Consider the following 13,397-nt stretch of genomic DNA (forward strand, 5'->3'; position numbering starts at 1 on the left):
AGTGTAGAAAAGAGTAAGTTATAGTTAGGAGAGATTAACTGCTTTAGCAAACAAACCCCCAAATGTGTACTAAAAGATAATAAAATGCTTCTCCCAATTGAAGAGTCTGGTGTTTGGAACAGGAGGTGGGATGTTCTCTCTTTTTCTTTTTATATTAAATATTTTGAGTACATTGGATTATTTCTTTTGAAATCAAATTGCTTTTCCAAAGAAATGTTCAATCTAACTTCCATCAAACTCACACATTATTTAAGAAAGCAGAAGATAGATGAGCAAAGGAAGGCTAGGTACCAAATAACATTAAATCAAGATCAAAATGTGTAAATATATGAAGCACAGTAACGTGGAGATACACACATACTCTGCTGCCCAGGTTCGTTAGTCACACTGCTGTTTTTAATGTGGATATAGGAATATAGAGTTAAGACATTACCCTGTAACTTCAAAATTGTATTCAATTGATGACAACTAATATAAATACGAATACAAAATTTGTTTCCCAAATCTAGCAGCAAGCTACTTTTAGTACCCTCTTCTTTGGGGAATCTTTGCAAGTTCAACTTCAGTTTAAATGGCTAATTTGGAGGGGCACCTGGGTGGTTCAGTCGGTTAAGTGTCCAACTTCGGCTCAGGTCATGATCTCACAGTTCATGAGTTTGAGCCCCGTGTCAGGCTCTGTGCTGACAGCTCAGAGCCTGAAGCCTGCTTCAGATTCTGTGTCTCCCCCTTCCCTGCTCCCACTTTGTCTTTCTGTCTCTCAAAAATGAATAAGCCTTAAAAAATTTTTTTAAAAAGGCTAATTTGGAATGTGCAGTTTTAAAATTTGTGGAAACAGAGGGGCAGATAGCAGTTTAGTTACTAATCCTATGATAATGTAAATTGCTAATGTTAGTTATTATTTCAAATAGCTGTGCTTTCAAAGGGCAAAAAGTTCCTATAAATTAGTCAGGTCAAGTAATCGTGAATTACCCTTCTGATTGAAGATAAGTAATACTTCTCTTATGAGTGAATGTCTAAAGACACTGGTTTTTGGGGTGCCTGGGTGGCTCAGTCGGTTAAGCGTCTGACTTCGGCTCAGGTCATGATCTTGCAGTTTGTGAGTTCGAGCCTCACTTTGGGCTCTGTGATGACAGCTCAGAGCCTGGAGCCTGCTTCAGATTCTGTGTCTCCCTCTCTCTCTGCCCCTCCCCCTGCTTGTGCTCTGTCTCTGTCTCTCAAAAATGAATAAATGTAAAAAAAAAAAAATTAAAAAAAATAAAGACACCCATTTTTCCCTCACTTTCTTAGTTTTTTGTTCAGAGAAGGTAAAATTTTAGAGCTGCCTCAACATTTTTTCTATTATAAAAGTAATACACGATAGCTATAAGTAAAAATACAAAAAAGTTTAAAGAAGAAAGTTCAAATCACTGAAATCGCACTGCCCATAACCAATTACTACTGAATTGTGGATGAGTTTTGTTCCCCACATATTTTGGTGTGTTTTTTGTGTGAAGATGCAAGCTTTTATGCACAGTTGTAGTTTAGAATGATTTTGCATGTACAATTTGCAAAAAACATATATACAAATATTAATATTCACTTATTATAAGCATTTCCTGTGTCACTTATTAATTTTACTTTAGATGAAATGAATAGATCATAACATAATTATAATTATAATCTAATTTATAATTATATTATATAATTTATAATGTATAATTATAAATGATTAGATTTTAGATTTTCCCAATTCTATCATATTGATGTATCAAAATTTGACTATTCTCTTATTTTTATTAACTTTTAATATTTACTTATTTTTGAGAGAGAGAGAGAGAGACAGAGAGACAGAGCATGAGCGGGGGAGGGGCAGAAAGAGAGGGAGACACAGAATCAGAAACAGGCTCCAGGCCCTGAGCTGTCAGCACAGAGCCCGATGTGGGACTCGAACTCATGAACTGCAAGATCATGACCTGAGCCGAAGTCGGACGCTTAACCGACTGAGCCACCCAGGCGCCCCTTGAGTATTCTCTTATTAATAGATGCTTCATTTTTTCCAATTTTTTTCCATTATACTTAAGCATAAAGAGCTATTTATTTATTTTGAGAGAGAGAGCAAGCAGGGGATGGACAGAGAGAGAGAGAGAAAGAGAGAGAATCTCAAGCAGGCTCCACGCTGTCAATGCAGAGCCTGATGTGGGGCTCCATCTCATGAATCCTGAGATTATGACCTGAGCCGAGATCAAGAGTTGGGCACTTAACCAGCTGAGCCACCCAGGTATCCCAACAGCTGTTTATACTTTTAAAAGCCAGTTCCTTTGGAGGGTGTATCTGCCTCCTTTTGATTTGCTTTTAATTGTGTGTACTAACTAAATCTGGGATGTAGAGGTGGTCTGCCAAAATGGAAAGAAACAGCTATTGATACGATTTGAGATTTAGAATAAGTCAACTTTTTTTTAGATTTAGATAATAGTGACTTTCCTGAAAATTGGAAGATTATATATGTTGCTTTCTGGAATATGCGTGAGGAATTGTAGGTATTATATACAATATGATTTTCTAGTCCTTAGCTAAGTAGTAGTAAAACAAGTTACCATCTTATCTTTGATTAGTTTGGAAGCAGTCAGACTCAATTTCTAGAATCCAGCAGAAGGTTAGAGTTTGAAGAAAAGTTGCTGGAAGGTGACAGAATCCTCTTGTAAGAACTTTGGTTGAATAAGTGGCTTGCAGCAAAAGCTAACATGCTCCAGGAAATGTTTAGTGTGAATTATTTTCACTAAAGTGCAGAAATAAAAATAGCATTAACTGAAGTAATAATTGAATGAATGAGATATGTACCTTTATATTTGTTAATTTTTTAAAACATTTATTCATTTTTGAGAGACACACAGAGACAGAGCATGAGCAGGGAAGGGGTAGAGAGAGAGGGGCACACAGAATCCAAGGCAGGTTCCAGGCTCTGAGCTGTCAGCACAGAGCCTGACACTGGGCTCGAACTCATGGAACCATGAGATCATGACCTGAGCTGAAGTCGGACGCTTAACCGACTGAGCCTCCCAGATGCCCCGAGTACCTTTATATTTGGACATACAGTTGTAAGGTGTAACATTATAAAGTGATGATTTCTAACATTTAATGACACTATTGACCATGTATAAGGCACTGACCCTAAGCACTTCAAGGAGTTGATTCATTTAGTCCTCTTATATCAGTAACAGTTCCAATGTTATTATCTTTATTTTACAAACAAGGGATATGGGACACAGAGAAGCTAAGTAACTTGCCCAAAGTCACATAGTTAGTAAGTGGAAATGACAGCATTTGAACCTAAGTCGTCTGGCTGCAAAACTCACGCTTTTGACTACTTCGCTCCAGTGGTTAATGTTTATATCTAGCTGTGTGAGTAAAAGGCTTGTTTCATTAAAAACAGAATAGATGGGAAAATGCTGCTATCTTCCTCTAAAAAATGACGAGTGTGATTGCAATCATCATCTTTCATTGATTTCAGGCCAAATATTTTCAGGAGGAGAATAAAATAGCTTCCTTAGAGTTGGTCTGAAATTGTAACATAAAGGAAAATGTCCTGCCTGCTGAAGCTATTCAGTTCTCTGCTTCTGAGCACCATTTTCACTGACCAATCTACTGACCTTTGTTCTTCAACAGCAAACTCCCATGATTTTTTTTTCTTTGTAAGTTCCTCACAACTGCTTTTACACACCATCTCTTATTCTTCATTGCTATGCTTTTTTCGTTCTGTTTGGTTTCTGAAGACAGAACAGAAATGAGCCAGTCTCTGGGAGGGATAGATGGACAAGAGAGAGAGAGGCTAAAATTAGCCTAGTTTTAAGGTGAAGGAGAAACTTTGGAGGGGTGGAAAGAAGTCCTGCGAAATCATGGGGATCTTGATTTATAGGGGCCAAGTAACAGATGGTCACCACGAGGAGTGGTACTTTAGAACAACATAACAAATAAAAGGTAGAAGAAATACAAAAATATCTGTTCATAAGACCCAGGAGAATGCTGTGGCATCAGTGACCAGAGGGATGTTAAGACGTTGAGATGAACAGGAGTGCCCAGAAGAGGCTGTTAGAGTTGATGTTCTGGAAGTGGAGGGTTTAGTTGTAATGGCGCAATGCGGAGAGTGAGGCAGCAGTTAGGAGGGAGCCAAAGATAGATGTTCGTCCAAATCTAAACCCTATAAAAGTATCAGTGATACATTAGATACGCCTTTACTAGATGGATCTCAGGAAATGATGCAACGTTCTTGTGTGCTTGTGATCGTTCCTATTATCTTGTGTCAACTTAAGTAAGTCATTTGGCATCTATTTTTATGCTATAATATTGCTGTTGTTTATGCTATACTTTAGAATTCAATCAGTGTTGAGGAATGCATTATATATACCTTTGAAAAGGTAAATAATAGTAAAAGACAGTTGCTTCTGGAAAGTAGCACACAAGGTACTTGGTGCCAAAGTAAAACTGAGTTAAGACTATATTATGATATAGGAAGATCCATGTAATAAACTTATCCTCAAACTTGGTTCTAGCAAAAATTTTTTTCTCTGCATGAGATGCATGCTTGGCCCATGAGGAAACTATAACTAAGCACATTTGTCTCATGTGTCAGAAAACTCAGAGATAAAGTCCACATTCAACTGCAATAATTTATATATTCCAGATGCCAAGAATCAATAGAATTTTTTTTCTGCTCTTCCTCTTCCCCCACCCTAAATTAAAAAAAAATTTTTTTTTAAATCGATTTGCTTTCTACTTGTGGTTAATTATATTCACCTTAAAACCTGTTCAACAATGGGACAGTTATCAGTCTTAAATATCTATATATCTATATCTATCTACAGATCTATATCTATATAGGTGTAGATAGATAGATAGATAGATAGATAGATACTGATATATACAGCATGGTTAGGTGGCTTGCATGGTTCCTTTTAGTTTTCCATATATATTTCACAGGTTACCTACCTTTTGTGAAACATTTCCTGTTCTTTGTACTTCAAGATCAAGATGTCTCTTGTTGTTTGATGTGTTAAGTTTCATTTGCTTAATTGTTTTGAACAGGAGATAATACATGTGTGTCCTGCCCTGGATTCCCCACCCCTTAAGGGATGGCCCCTGGCTAGAACTGTCTAGATAGATGCAGTGCTCTGCTCTATAAAGCAGTCATGATATTGTAAAAAAGGTGTTATATACTCTGGTGCACAGTTTTATTTGTAGATGTTTATGTCTGAATATTCTTTCATTCAACAAATATTTACTGAGTGCCTACTGAGTGCCAGGCGCTCTTCTGTGTGTTACGTGAGCATGCTGAATGGGGTCCCTACCCAGCAGAGCTCATGTCCTTAAATAAGTGGTTGATGGCAGGGTGTGGACAGGCAGTAAAAATAGTGACTATATGTAGTGGATTTAGATAATGGTAATGACTATCAAGAAGACAAAGGAATATAGTAAGGAAGTGTGAGTAGTCATAAGAGTTGGGGAGGTCTGGTCTGGTAAGGATTCTTGAAGAAGGGAGATCTGAAAGTAACATACACTAACACAGACTTTTGGGTGATCACTTCAAAGCATCGGAACTTGTGCGGTGCCTGGGTGGCTTATTCGTTTGACTGTCTAACTTCAGCTTGGGTCATGATTCTTGTGGTTCGTGAGTTTGAGCCTTGCGTCAAGTTCTGTGCTGACAGCTCAGAGCCTGGAGCCTGCTTAGGATTCTGTGTCTCCCTCTCTCTCTGTCCCTCCCCCACTTGCATTCTGTCTCCCTCTCTCTTGAAAATAAATAAACATCAAAATAATAAGCATAGGAACTTGTTAAAGGCTTTAATTCTTACAATCATGTTCTTTATAAAAAGTGCTTGTGTATGAAATGTAAACTGAGCATTATGGATTTATTTGAACTTGAAATAAGTTTTTTTAAGATTTTATTTGACTAAAAATGACAACACTTGGGGGTATAGCTGCTCTGCTTTTAAAACAAGAGTGATGTGTTTTTTTTTTTTAATCTCGACTTATGAAATTAAGAAAAACAAATTGTACTTTTGTTATGTATCGGACATTTTTGAAATGTGTGTGTTATACTCTATGTTAGCAAATATAGTTCTGAAAAGTGATGCAACAGTGCAGTTAGCTTACAAATGATTTTGTAACCTTTTTCCAGAAATTGATCACCCACGAGAAGTTTGAAAGTGCATGTGAAGAACTGAACAACGCGTTACTTCGGGAACAACAGGCACAGATGCTATTGAATGAACAGGCTCAGCAGCTACAGGAGTTGAATTACAGACTTGAATTGCATTCCAGTGAGGAAGCTGACAAGAACCAAACTCTAGGAGAAGCTGTTAAGGTAGGAAGACCTTGGTTTATTTCCTCTAGGTGTGGATCTCTGAGGGAATCATTTCTATCTCCTGAAGAGGGAGAAATCTTATCCTGTAAAAGTTTGTAAGGATGGAATGAACTTGGTTCTGAAACCTCAATTCTAAGCATGCGTTCACATGTATTGAAAATGTAAAAGCAGTTGAAAACTACTTGCTAGGTGAAAACAAAGTAGGGATTTTTTTCCAGGAGTAATTTTCTAATTTTTTTTTTCATTTATCTTCCTTTGTTTCTTCTCTTCACTTCTTTTCCTTTACTTGCTTTATACCCCCTGGCCATTGAGACTCTATGTATCTTCTGGATTTTGAAGAGTTTTGCATCTCGCTCTGTCTGATTCTTATCTAAGTGCATGTCTGGGGAGGAGGAAGGTTTGTTTGGGAAGAGTTGGTCTTCATGTCATATATTTGTGGCAAAGATACCTAGAAGGGAAAAGAGAAGTTACAATAAAATAGTTGTCATTTAGAAAATTTTATTAGCGGATTTAGGACTATGGTATCTTTAGGAGATGTTGGCTGTGAAGTGTAATAGAATTCTTGTTTCTGATTACATTTGTGGAGTTTTCACTAGTGAAGTTATACACACCAGAATGAAATAACTAATTTCAGGAAAACAAAAATTATATAATATAGCTTCTATATTGGGTATCCTATCTAATGCAGTAAGCAACTCAGAGTTGATATATAATTTATGATGCAAATAGTATATATTTATTCTAATAGCTTAATACTATACTACTAATAAGATAGTCAAAATTTAGTGAGAGCTTCCTATTTGCCAGGCACTATGCAAAATATTTTATAAGCTATTATCTCATATAATCCTCATACTAACTCTATGGGATAACTCCCATTTTGTAAATGAGAAAACCAAGATACAGAGAGGTTACGCACATAACCACTGCTAAGTGCTAGACCTCGGGGGTCAGATTTCACATCTGCCTTCCTAACTGTTTCATTACATTTACTATGGATTGACAGCACACGTATGCCAGACCCTGTGCTGCTATCTCTACATGAATTATTTTGTTTCATTCTTAAGTTACCCCCATGAAATAGGCACTATTATTATTCCCAGTTTTGAAGTTATTATTTAAATGCCAGTTGGTTAATATACAGTGTAATATTAGTTTCAGGTGTACAATATAGTGATTCAGCAGTTCCATACAACACCCAGTGCTCATCACATTAAGTGTGCTCCTTAATCCCTGCCTACTTCATCCATCCCTTCATCCACCTTCCCTCTGGTAACCATCAGTGTGTTCTCCATAGTTAAGAGTCTGTTTCTTGGTTTGCCCCTCTCTCTCTCTTTTCTTCCCTTAGCTCATTTGTTTTGTTTCTTAAATTCCACATGTACGTGAAATCACATGGTATTTGTCTTTCTTGGACTGACTTATTTTGCTTATCATAATACTCTCTAGCTCCATCCATGTCATTGCAAATGGCAAGATTACATTCTTTTTGATGGCTGAGTAATATTCCAGCGTGTGTGTGTGTGTGTGTGTGTGTGTGTGTGTGTATGTGTGTGTGTGTGTGTGTGTGTATCTATCTATCTATCTATCTATCTATCTATCTATCTATCTCTATATATATCTCACTTCTTCTTTATCCATTCATCACTTTGTGAACATTTGGAATCTCTCCATCATTTGGCTGTTGTTGGTAATGCTGCTATAAACATAGGGGTGCATGTACCCCTTTGAGTCTGTATTTTTGTATCTTTTGGGTAAATGCCTAGTAGTGTAATTGATGGATCCTAGGGTAGGTAGTTCTATTTTTGTTTTTGAGGAACCTCCATACTGATCTTCAGAATGGTCACAACCAGTTTGCATTCCCACCAATAGTGTAAGAGGTTTTCTCTCTCTGAATCCTCTGCCAACACCTGTTGTTTCTCTTTTTGTTTCTTCTTTTTTAAATGTTTATTTATTTTTGAGAAAGAGAGAGTGAGCAGGGGAGGGGCAGAGAGAGAGGGGGACAGAGAATCCCAAGTGGGCCCTGCACTGTAAGTGCAGAGCCTGATGTGAGTCTCCATTGCATGACCCTGAGATCATGACCTGAGCCAAAATCAAGACACTTAAGGGACTGAGCCACGTAGGTGCCTTTGTTTTTTGTGTTGTTAATTTAGTCTCATTGTTTTTTTGATGAAACAGAGTGTTCAGTTGACTTGCTTGGGGTCTTCTGAGCTGGGATTTAGTGTTCTAGAAAAAATTAGAAAATACTGAAATTTAACAGAAGAAAATACAGATGACTTCAAGGAAAAATCGTCCCAGGATACTATTAATATTTTGGAGTATATTTTTCCTGATACATATATTAAGTCAAACCATTTCACTTTACTGTTTTTATAAGTCAAAAGCAGAAAAATGCCAGCAATTTTATATGGTTCAACCTAATATATATAGTTTTTCTTACCTAATGAAAACATACTTATATGCTGTTTTATAACATACTACTTTATATATTAATAATAGTTGTATGCATTCTTACTAGTTGATATGACTCTGTTATATCAATGTTTTTTCCCTTTTGTAAACACAATTAATAAATATTCATTGTGTAAAAATAGGAAAATATCGATGAAGAAAAATAAAAATTAAGATTCCCAAATCATATCATCAGATATATCTACTGTCAAAATTTTGTTGTATATTATTTCAGATCTTACATTTTGTGAATATGGAAATATAACCAAATCTAGGTTAATAAAATGCAATCATACTATTATACATAAATTCTAATTTAGTTTCTGAAAACATCATGTCAAGAATTTCTTTCCATGCTAAGGTATATAGCAGTATCAACATCTTTAATGGCTGATAGAATTCTTTGAATATGCAGAATATTTTAACCTAGTTTCTTAATACAGTTTCTCTTCCTCTCTTCTTCCCTCCCTCTCTCTTCCTTCCTTCCTTCCTTGCCTCTTTCTTTCTTTCTTTCTTTCTTTCTTTCTTTCTTTCTTTCTTTCTTTCTTTCCTTCTTTCCTTATTTACCTCTATTATAAGTAATTCTAAGATGAGCAATCCTGTGGCTAAATATTTATACACATATCTGTAATTATTTCCTTATTATAAAATCCTAGATGAGGAATTACTAGGTGAAAAGTCACATGAAATTTAAAGTATAAATGTTATAAATTGGCCTACAGCAAATTTTTACCAGTTCACTTCTCTTGTAAAATATATGGTGATTTCACTTTTTTTTAAGTTTAGTTATTTATTTTGAGAGAGAGAGAGGGAGCAGGGGAGGGGCAGAGAGAGGGGGAAAGAATCCCAAACAGGGTCTGCTATCAGTGTGGAGCCCGATACGGGGCTTGATCTCACGAACCGTGAGATCACGACTTGAGTGGAGATCAAGAGTCTGACACTTAACTGACTGAGCCACCCAGATATCCTGTGATTTCACTTTTTACCCAACCAGGCTATTACTATTGAAGAATTTTTTGTCATTTGATCAATATGGCATTTTTACTCTAATTTCTATTTCCTTGATTACTAGTCAAGTTGAACATTTTTAGAAATATGTTAGTCAACATTTTAATGGCTCATGTCCTGTTAATAGATAATGAAATTAACTAGGCTTTGACAAAGTGTATAACAGTGTCCTATGGAGTCTTTTCTTTCTGTAATAACTCGTGGTTTGTATTTAGGTGTAGAATCTTCCAGCAGAGAAGAAGCTGTTCATATTCATTTCTTTAAAATGCCAGTAGCTTAAATATTGTTGTCAGGAGTGGAGAATTGTTTAATTACTATCTCTTAATTAGAACTAGCAGGTGGTAATGTGAAAATGCTCTCTTGTGGGAGATGGCATAGTTCAGCAGAAAAAGCACTGGCCTTGGAACAAGTATTTCTGAATTCAAATCCCAGTTCTATCACTTGGGCAAATAACTTAACCTTTCTCAGCCTCAGGTTCATCTTCTGCAAAATGAGGGATAATGATACTTAAGTTACAGAATTTTTATGGGAATTAATTAAGATACTAGTTGAACAGCAAGTATATGCTTGATAAATATTCTTTTGTATTTTTCAGTAGTACGTAAGTAGTTTTCTCGTGTCCCTTTAAAAAAATAAAATGTATTGCTTCTTTATGAAAACAGAATAACATCATGAATAGAAAATATGGAAAATACAAAAGAGAAAACAAGTTATTTATAACTTATTATCTGAAAACAACCAGTTAACACATTGGGGTTTTGTTTTTCATCATTTTCTATATGTCATAGTTTTCATAAATCATACTTTGGATGTGATGCTCAGAAAGGCCTTCCTTTATGAGACAACTATATTTAGAGCAAGATACCTATTGTATTACAGTAGTGCATTAAAGAGAAAAGGAATCTCCAAGGACAAAACTATAACAACATCAACAAACCCCAATGAGTGGAATCAGAGTTAGCACTGTGAACAGATGCTGGGCTTATGCTGTAGGCAAATGCCAAAGTCAATGCTGGAAGTAGGAGACAAAGCTCTGGGCTCCACCAGTAGATCAGGCCTTGAACTTGTGGTTCCCACACTAAGGAATTGCCTAATAACCTGAATGGGATAATATCAGGTCAGTAATGTCTGGGCAAAAGCTAATGTAAAATTTTCTCTGGAAAAAAGCTTGTTTAATTTAGTTCCTTTAGGAGCCCGCTCTACACCCCCACCCTGCACTCTACCCCCTTCACCCAAACTAAAGTTGATGAAGACATGGGCACATAAATAAATATTTTAATCTTTTAAAAAAGTTTTTTTTTTTAAACATTTATTCATAGAGAGAGAGAGAGACAGAGACAGAGACAGAGATAGAGCACAAGTGGGAGAGGGGCGGAAAGAGAGACAGAGATAGAATCCGAAGCAGGCTCCAGGCTCTGAGCTGTCAGCACAGAGCCCAATGTGGGGCTCAAACTCACGAACCATGAGATCATGACCTGAGCTGAAATGGGATGCTTTACTCATTAAGCCACCAAGGTGCCCCAATATGTTAATCTTATATTCAGCCACATTGCTAAACTCTCTTGTCAATTTGAATAATACTCTGTCTGTACTTTGTAGGGTTTTCTACATAGACCGTTACATTATTTGTTCTATAGTGATGGTTTTGTTTTTCTTTTCCAAACCTTAATCTTTTAATTTTTTCCCTCTCCTTACTGCACTGGCTAGGATACAGTGTTGAGTAGAAATGGAGGCAGCAAGCATCCTTACCATGCTCCCAATTTTGAAGAAGATCTTTCTTACTTTTCTCCATTAAGGAGAAAGTTTGCTATAGGTTTTAGTTGATAAATCCATATCGGGTTAAAGGGGGTTTCTTCCTAGATTATGCATAAATAAAAAATCATGAATGAATTTTGGATATTATCAAATACGTTTTTAAGTATCTATTGAGATAGTTATATGATTTTTCTCTCATTCTGTTAGCATGTTGAACTATATCAGGGATTGGCAAACTATGGCCCACAGCCTGGGTTTGTATGGCCTGTGACCTAAGAATAACTTCGCAAATTAAAGGAACTCACTGAACTATGAGCAAGATGAAAAAAATATGAATAAGCATCTAGAAACACAGTAATGAAACTATAGAATAACAAAGACAAAGAGGAAATCTTAAAATCTGTGGGCTTAGGAAAGCCATTCTTTCTGTGGCTGATCTTGGATTAATGGAACTAGTTTAATAGTTATAAAATTCTCTAAGAACTCAAGTCAGTGAATGCAACATGCTTTGAAGGCAGGAATGATTTAGTTTTAGCATACCTCTCTATCACTGGGAATTATAGACAAATGGACATGGAAAGTGTAGTATGGAAGAAAGTGGAACAAGTTAAAGATTTGTTACTATCTTTTCTCTACGTCCCCACTCTGTTCTTTAGATATTTTATGTTGTTGACCTGGTCTATAACATCTTTAGTGCTACTGAAACTCTAAAGCAGTTTTGTTAGGAAACCTTTCTTTTTCTAAAAAAAAATTTAATGTTCATTTATTTGAGAGAGAGAGAGACAGAGAGAGAGAGGAAAGAAAGAGTGCACGCACAAGCGGGGGAGGGGCAGAGAGAGAGGGAGAGAGAGAATCCCAAGCAGGCTCTGTGATGACAGTTCACAGCCTGATGTGGGGCTCAAACTCACGAACTGTGAGATCATGACCTAAGCCAAAATCAAGAGTAGGATGCATAACCGATTGAGCCACCTAGATGCCCCAGGAAACATTTCTTTATATGGTATAGTTTGTTAGATAATGAAAGCTACATAGCCAATGTGTCTTATTTTTTTCTTGACTTCATGTAAGTTTAGATTTAAATTTAGTAACATTGATTCTAACCATTTTATCTTGGATCCTGCCTTACATAGTTTTATTTTTAATGACATACATGAAAGAATGATTAAAATAAAATTTTATTTATTTATTTATTTATTTATTTATTTATTTATTTAAGAGAGAGAGAGAGAGCACACAGGCAGGAGAGGGGCGGAGAGAGAGAGGGGGAGAGAGGATCTTAAGATCCCACAACCTGGGATCATGACCTAAGCCAAAATCAAAAGTTAGATGCTCAACTGACTGAGCCACCCAGGCGCCCCATAAAATAAACAGTTACTATAATGAGGGACTCAACTTGTAGGTCAAATACTTGCAGGAGCTCATACAGAAATTTGTATCTTAAACTGGGTTGCTGCTGTAACCAACATCTAAAGTATGAGGCACTGGTTTAGAACAGATTAAGGGTATAATTCTCTTATTCTACATGGCCTGGAGGTAACCACCGTTAAGTTCATGCCTGCATGCATGCTTGGATATATGGGAATAAGGAAACCAGTAGTGAGGGTACTTCCAAGAAAAAATCTTGGAGTATTTATTAGTACCTGGCAGTGACTGAAAGCAAACAGATTAAAAACCTGCCAACTTTTTGAGGCAGTTGTATTGCCTAAGAAACCACAAGTCCAGACTAAAGTAGGCTTGTACTCTGAGCCTTAAACAATAAACCTTAAATGATCTATCATTTTCTTTTTTCTTTCTTTTCTTTTCTTTTCTTTTCTTTTCTTTTCTTTTCTTTTCTTTTCTTTTCTTTTCTTTC

The 13,397-nt window shown here is 36.3% G+C and overlaps 1 protein-coding gene across 11 annotated transcripts in view; it reads left to right on the plus strand.

Annotated features, from left to right (window-relative positions):
- The window catches only part of CCDC171 (coiled-coil domain containing 171), a 312,701-nt gene that overhangs the window by 166,088 nt on the left and 133,216 nt on the right, over nucleotides 1-13,397 (plus strand). For all 11 annotated transcript variants that reach the window (XM_045470282.1, XM_045470288.1, XM_045470291.1 and 8 more), the window contains one exon: nucleotides 6,149-6,334. In XM_045470282.1, coding sequence (XP_045326238.1) covers nucleotides 6,149-6,334 — 186 coding nt within the window. The remainder of the gene's footprint in view (nucleotides 1-6,148; nucleotides 6,335-13,397) is intronic.

This window comes from Leopardus geoffroyi, chromosome D4, assembly GCF_018350155.1.
Source record: "Leopardus geoffroyi isolate Oge1 chromosome D4, O.geoffroyi_Oge1_pat1.0, whole genome shotgun sequence".
Lineage (NCBI taxonomy): Eukaryota > Metazoa > Chordata > Mammalia > Carnivora > Felidae > Leopardus > Leopardus geoffroyi.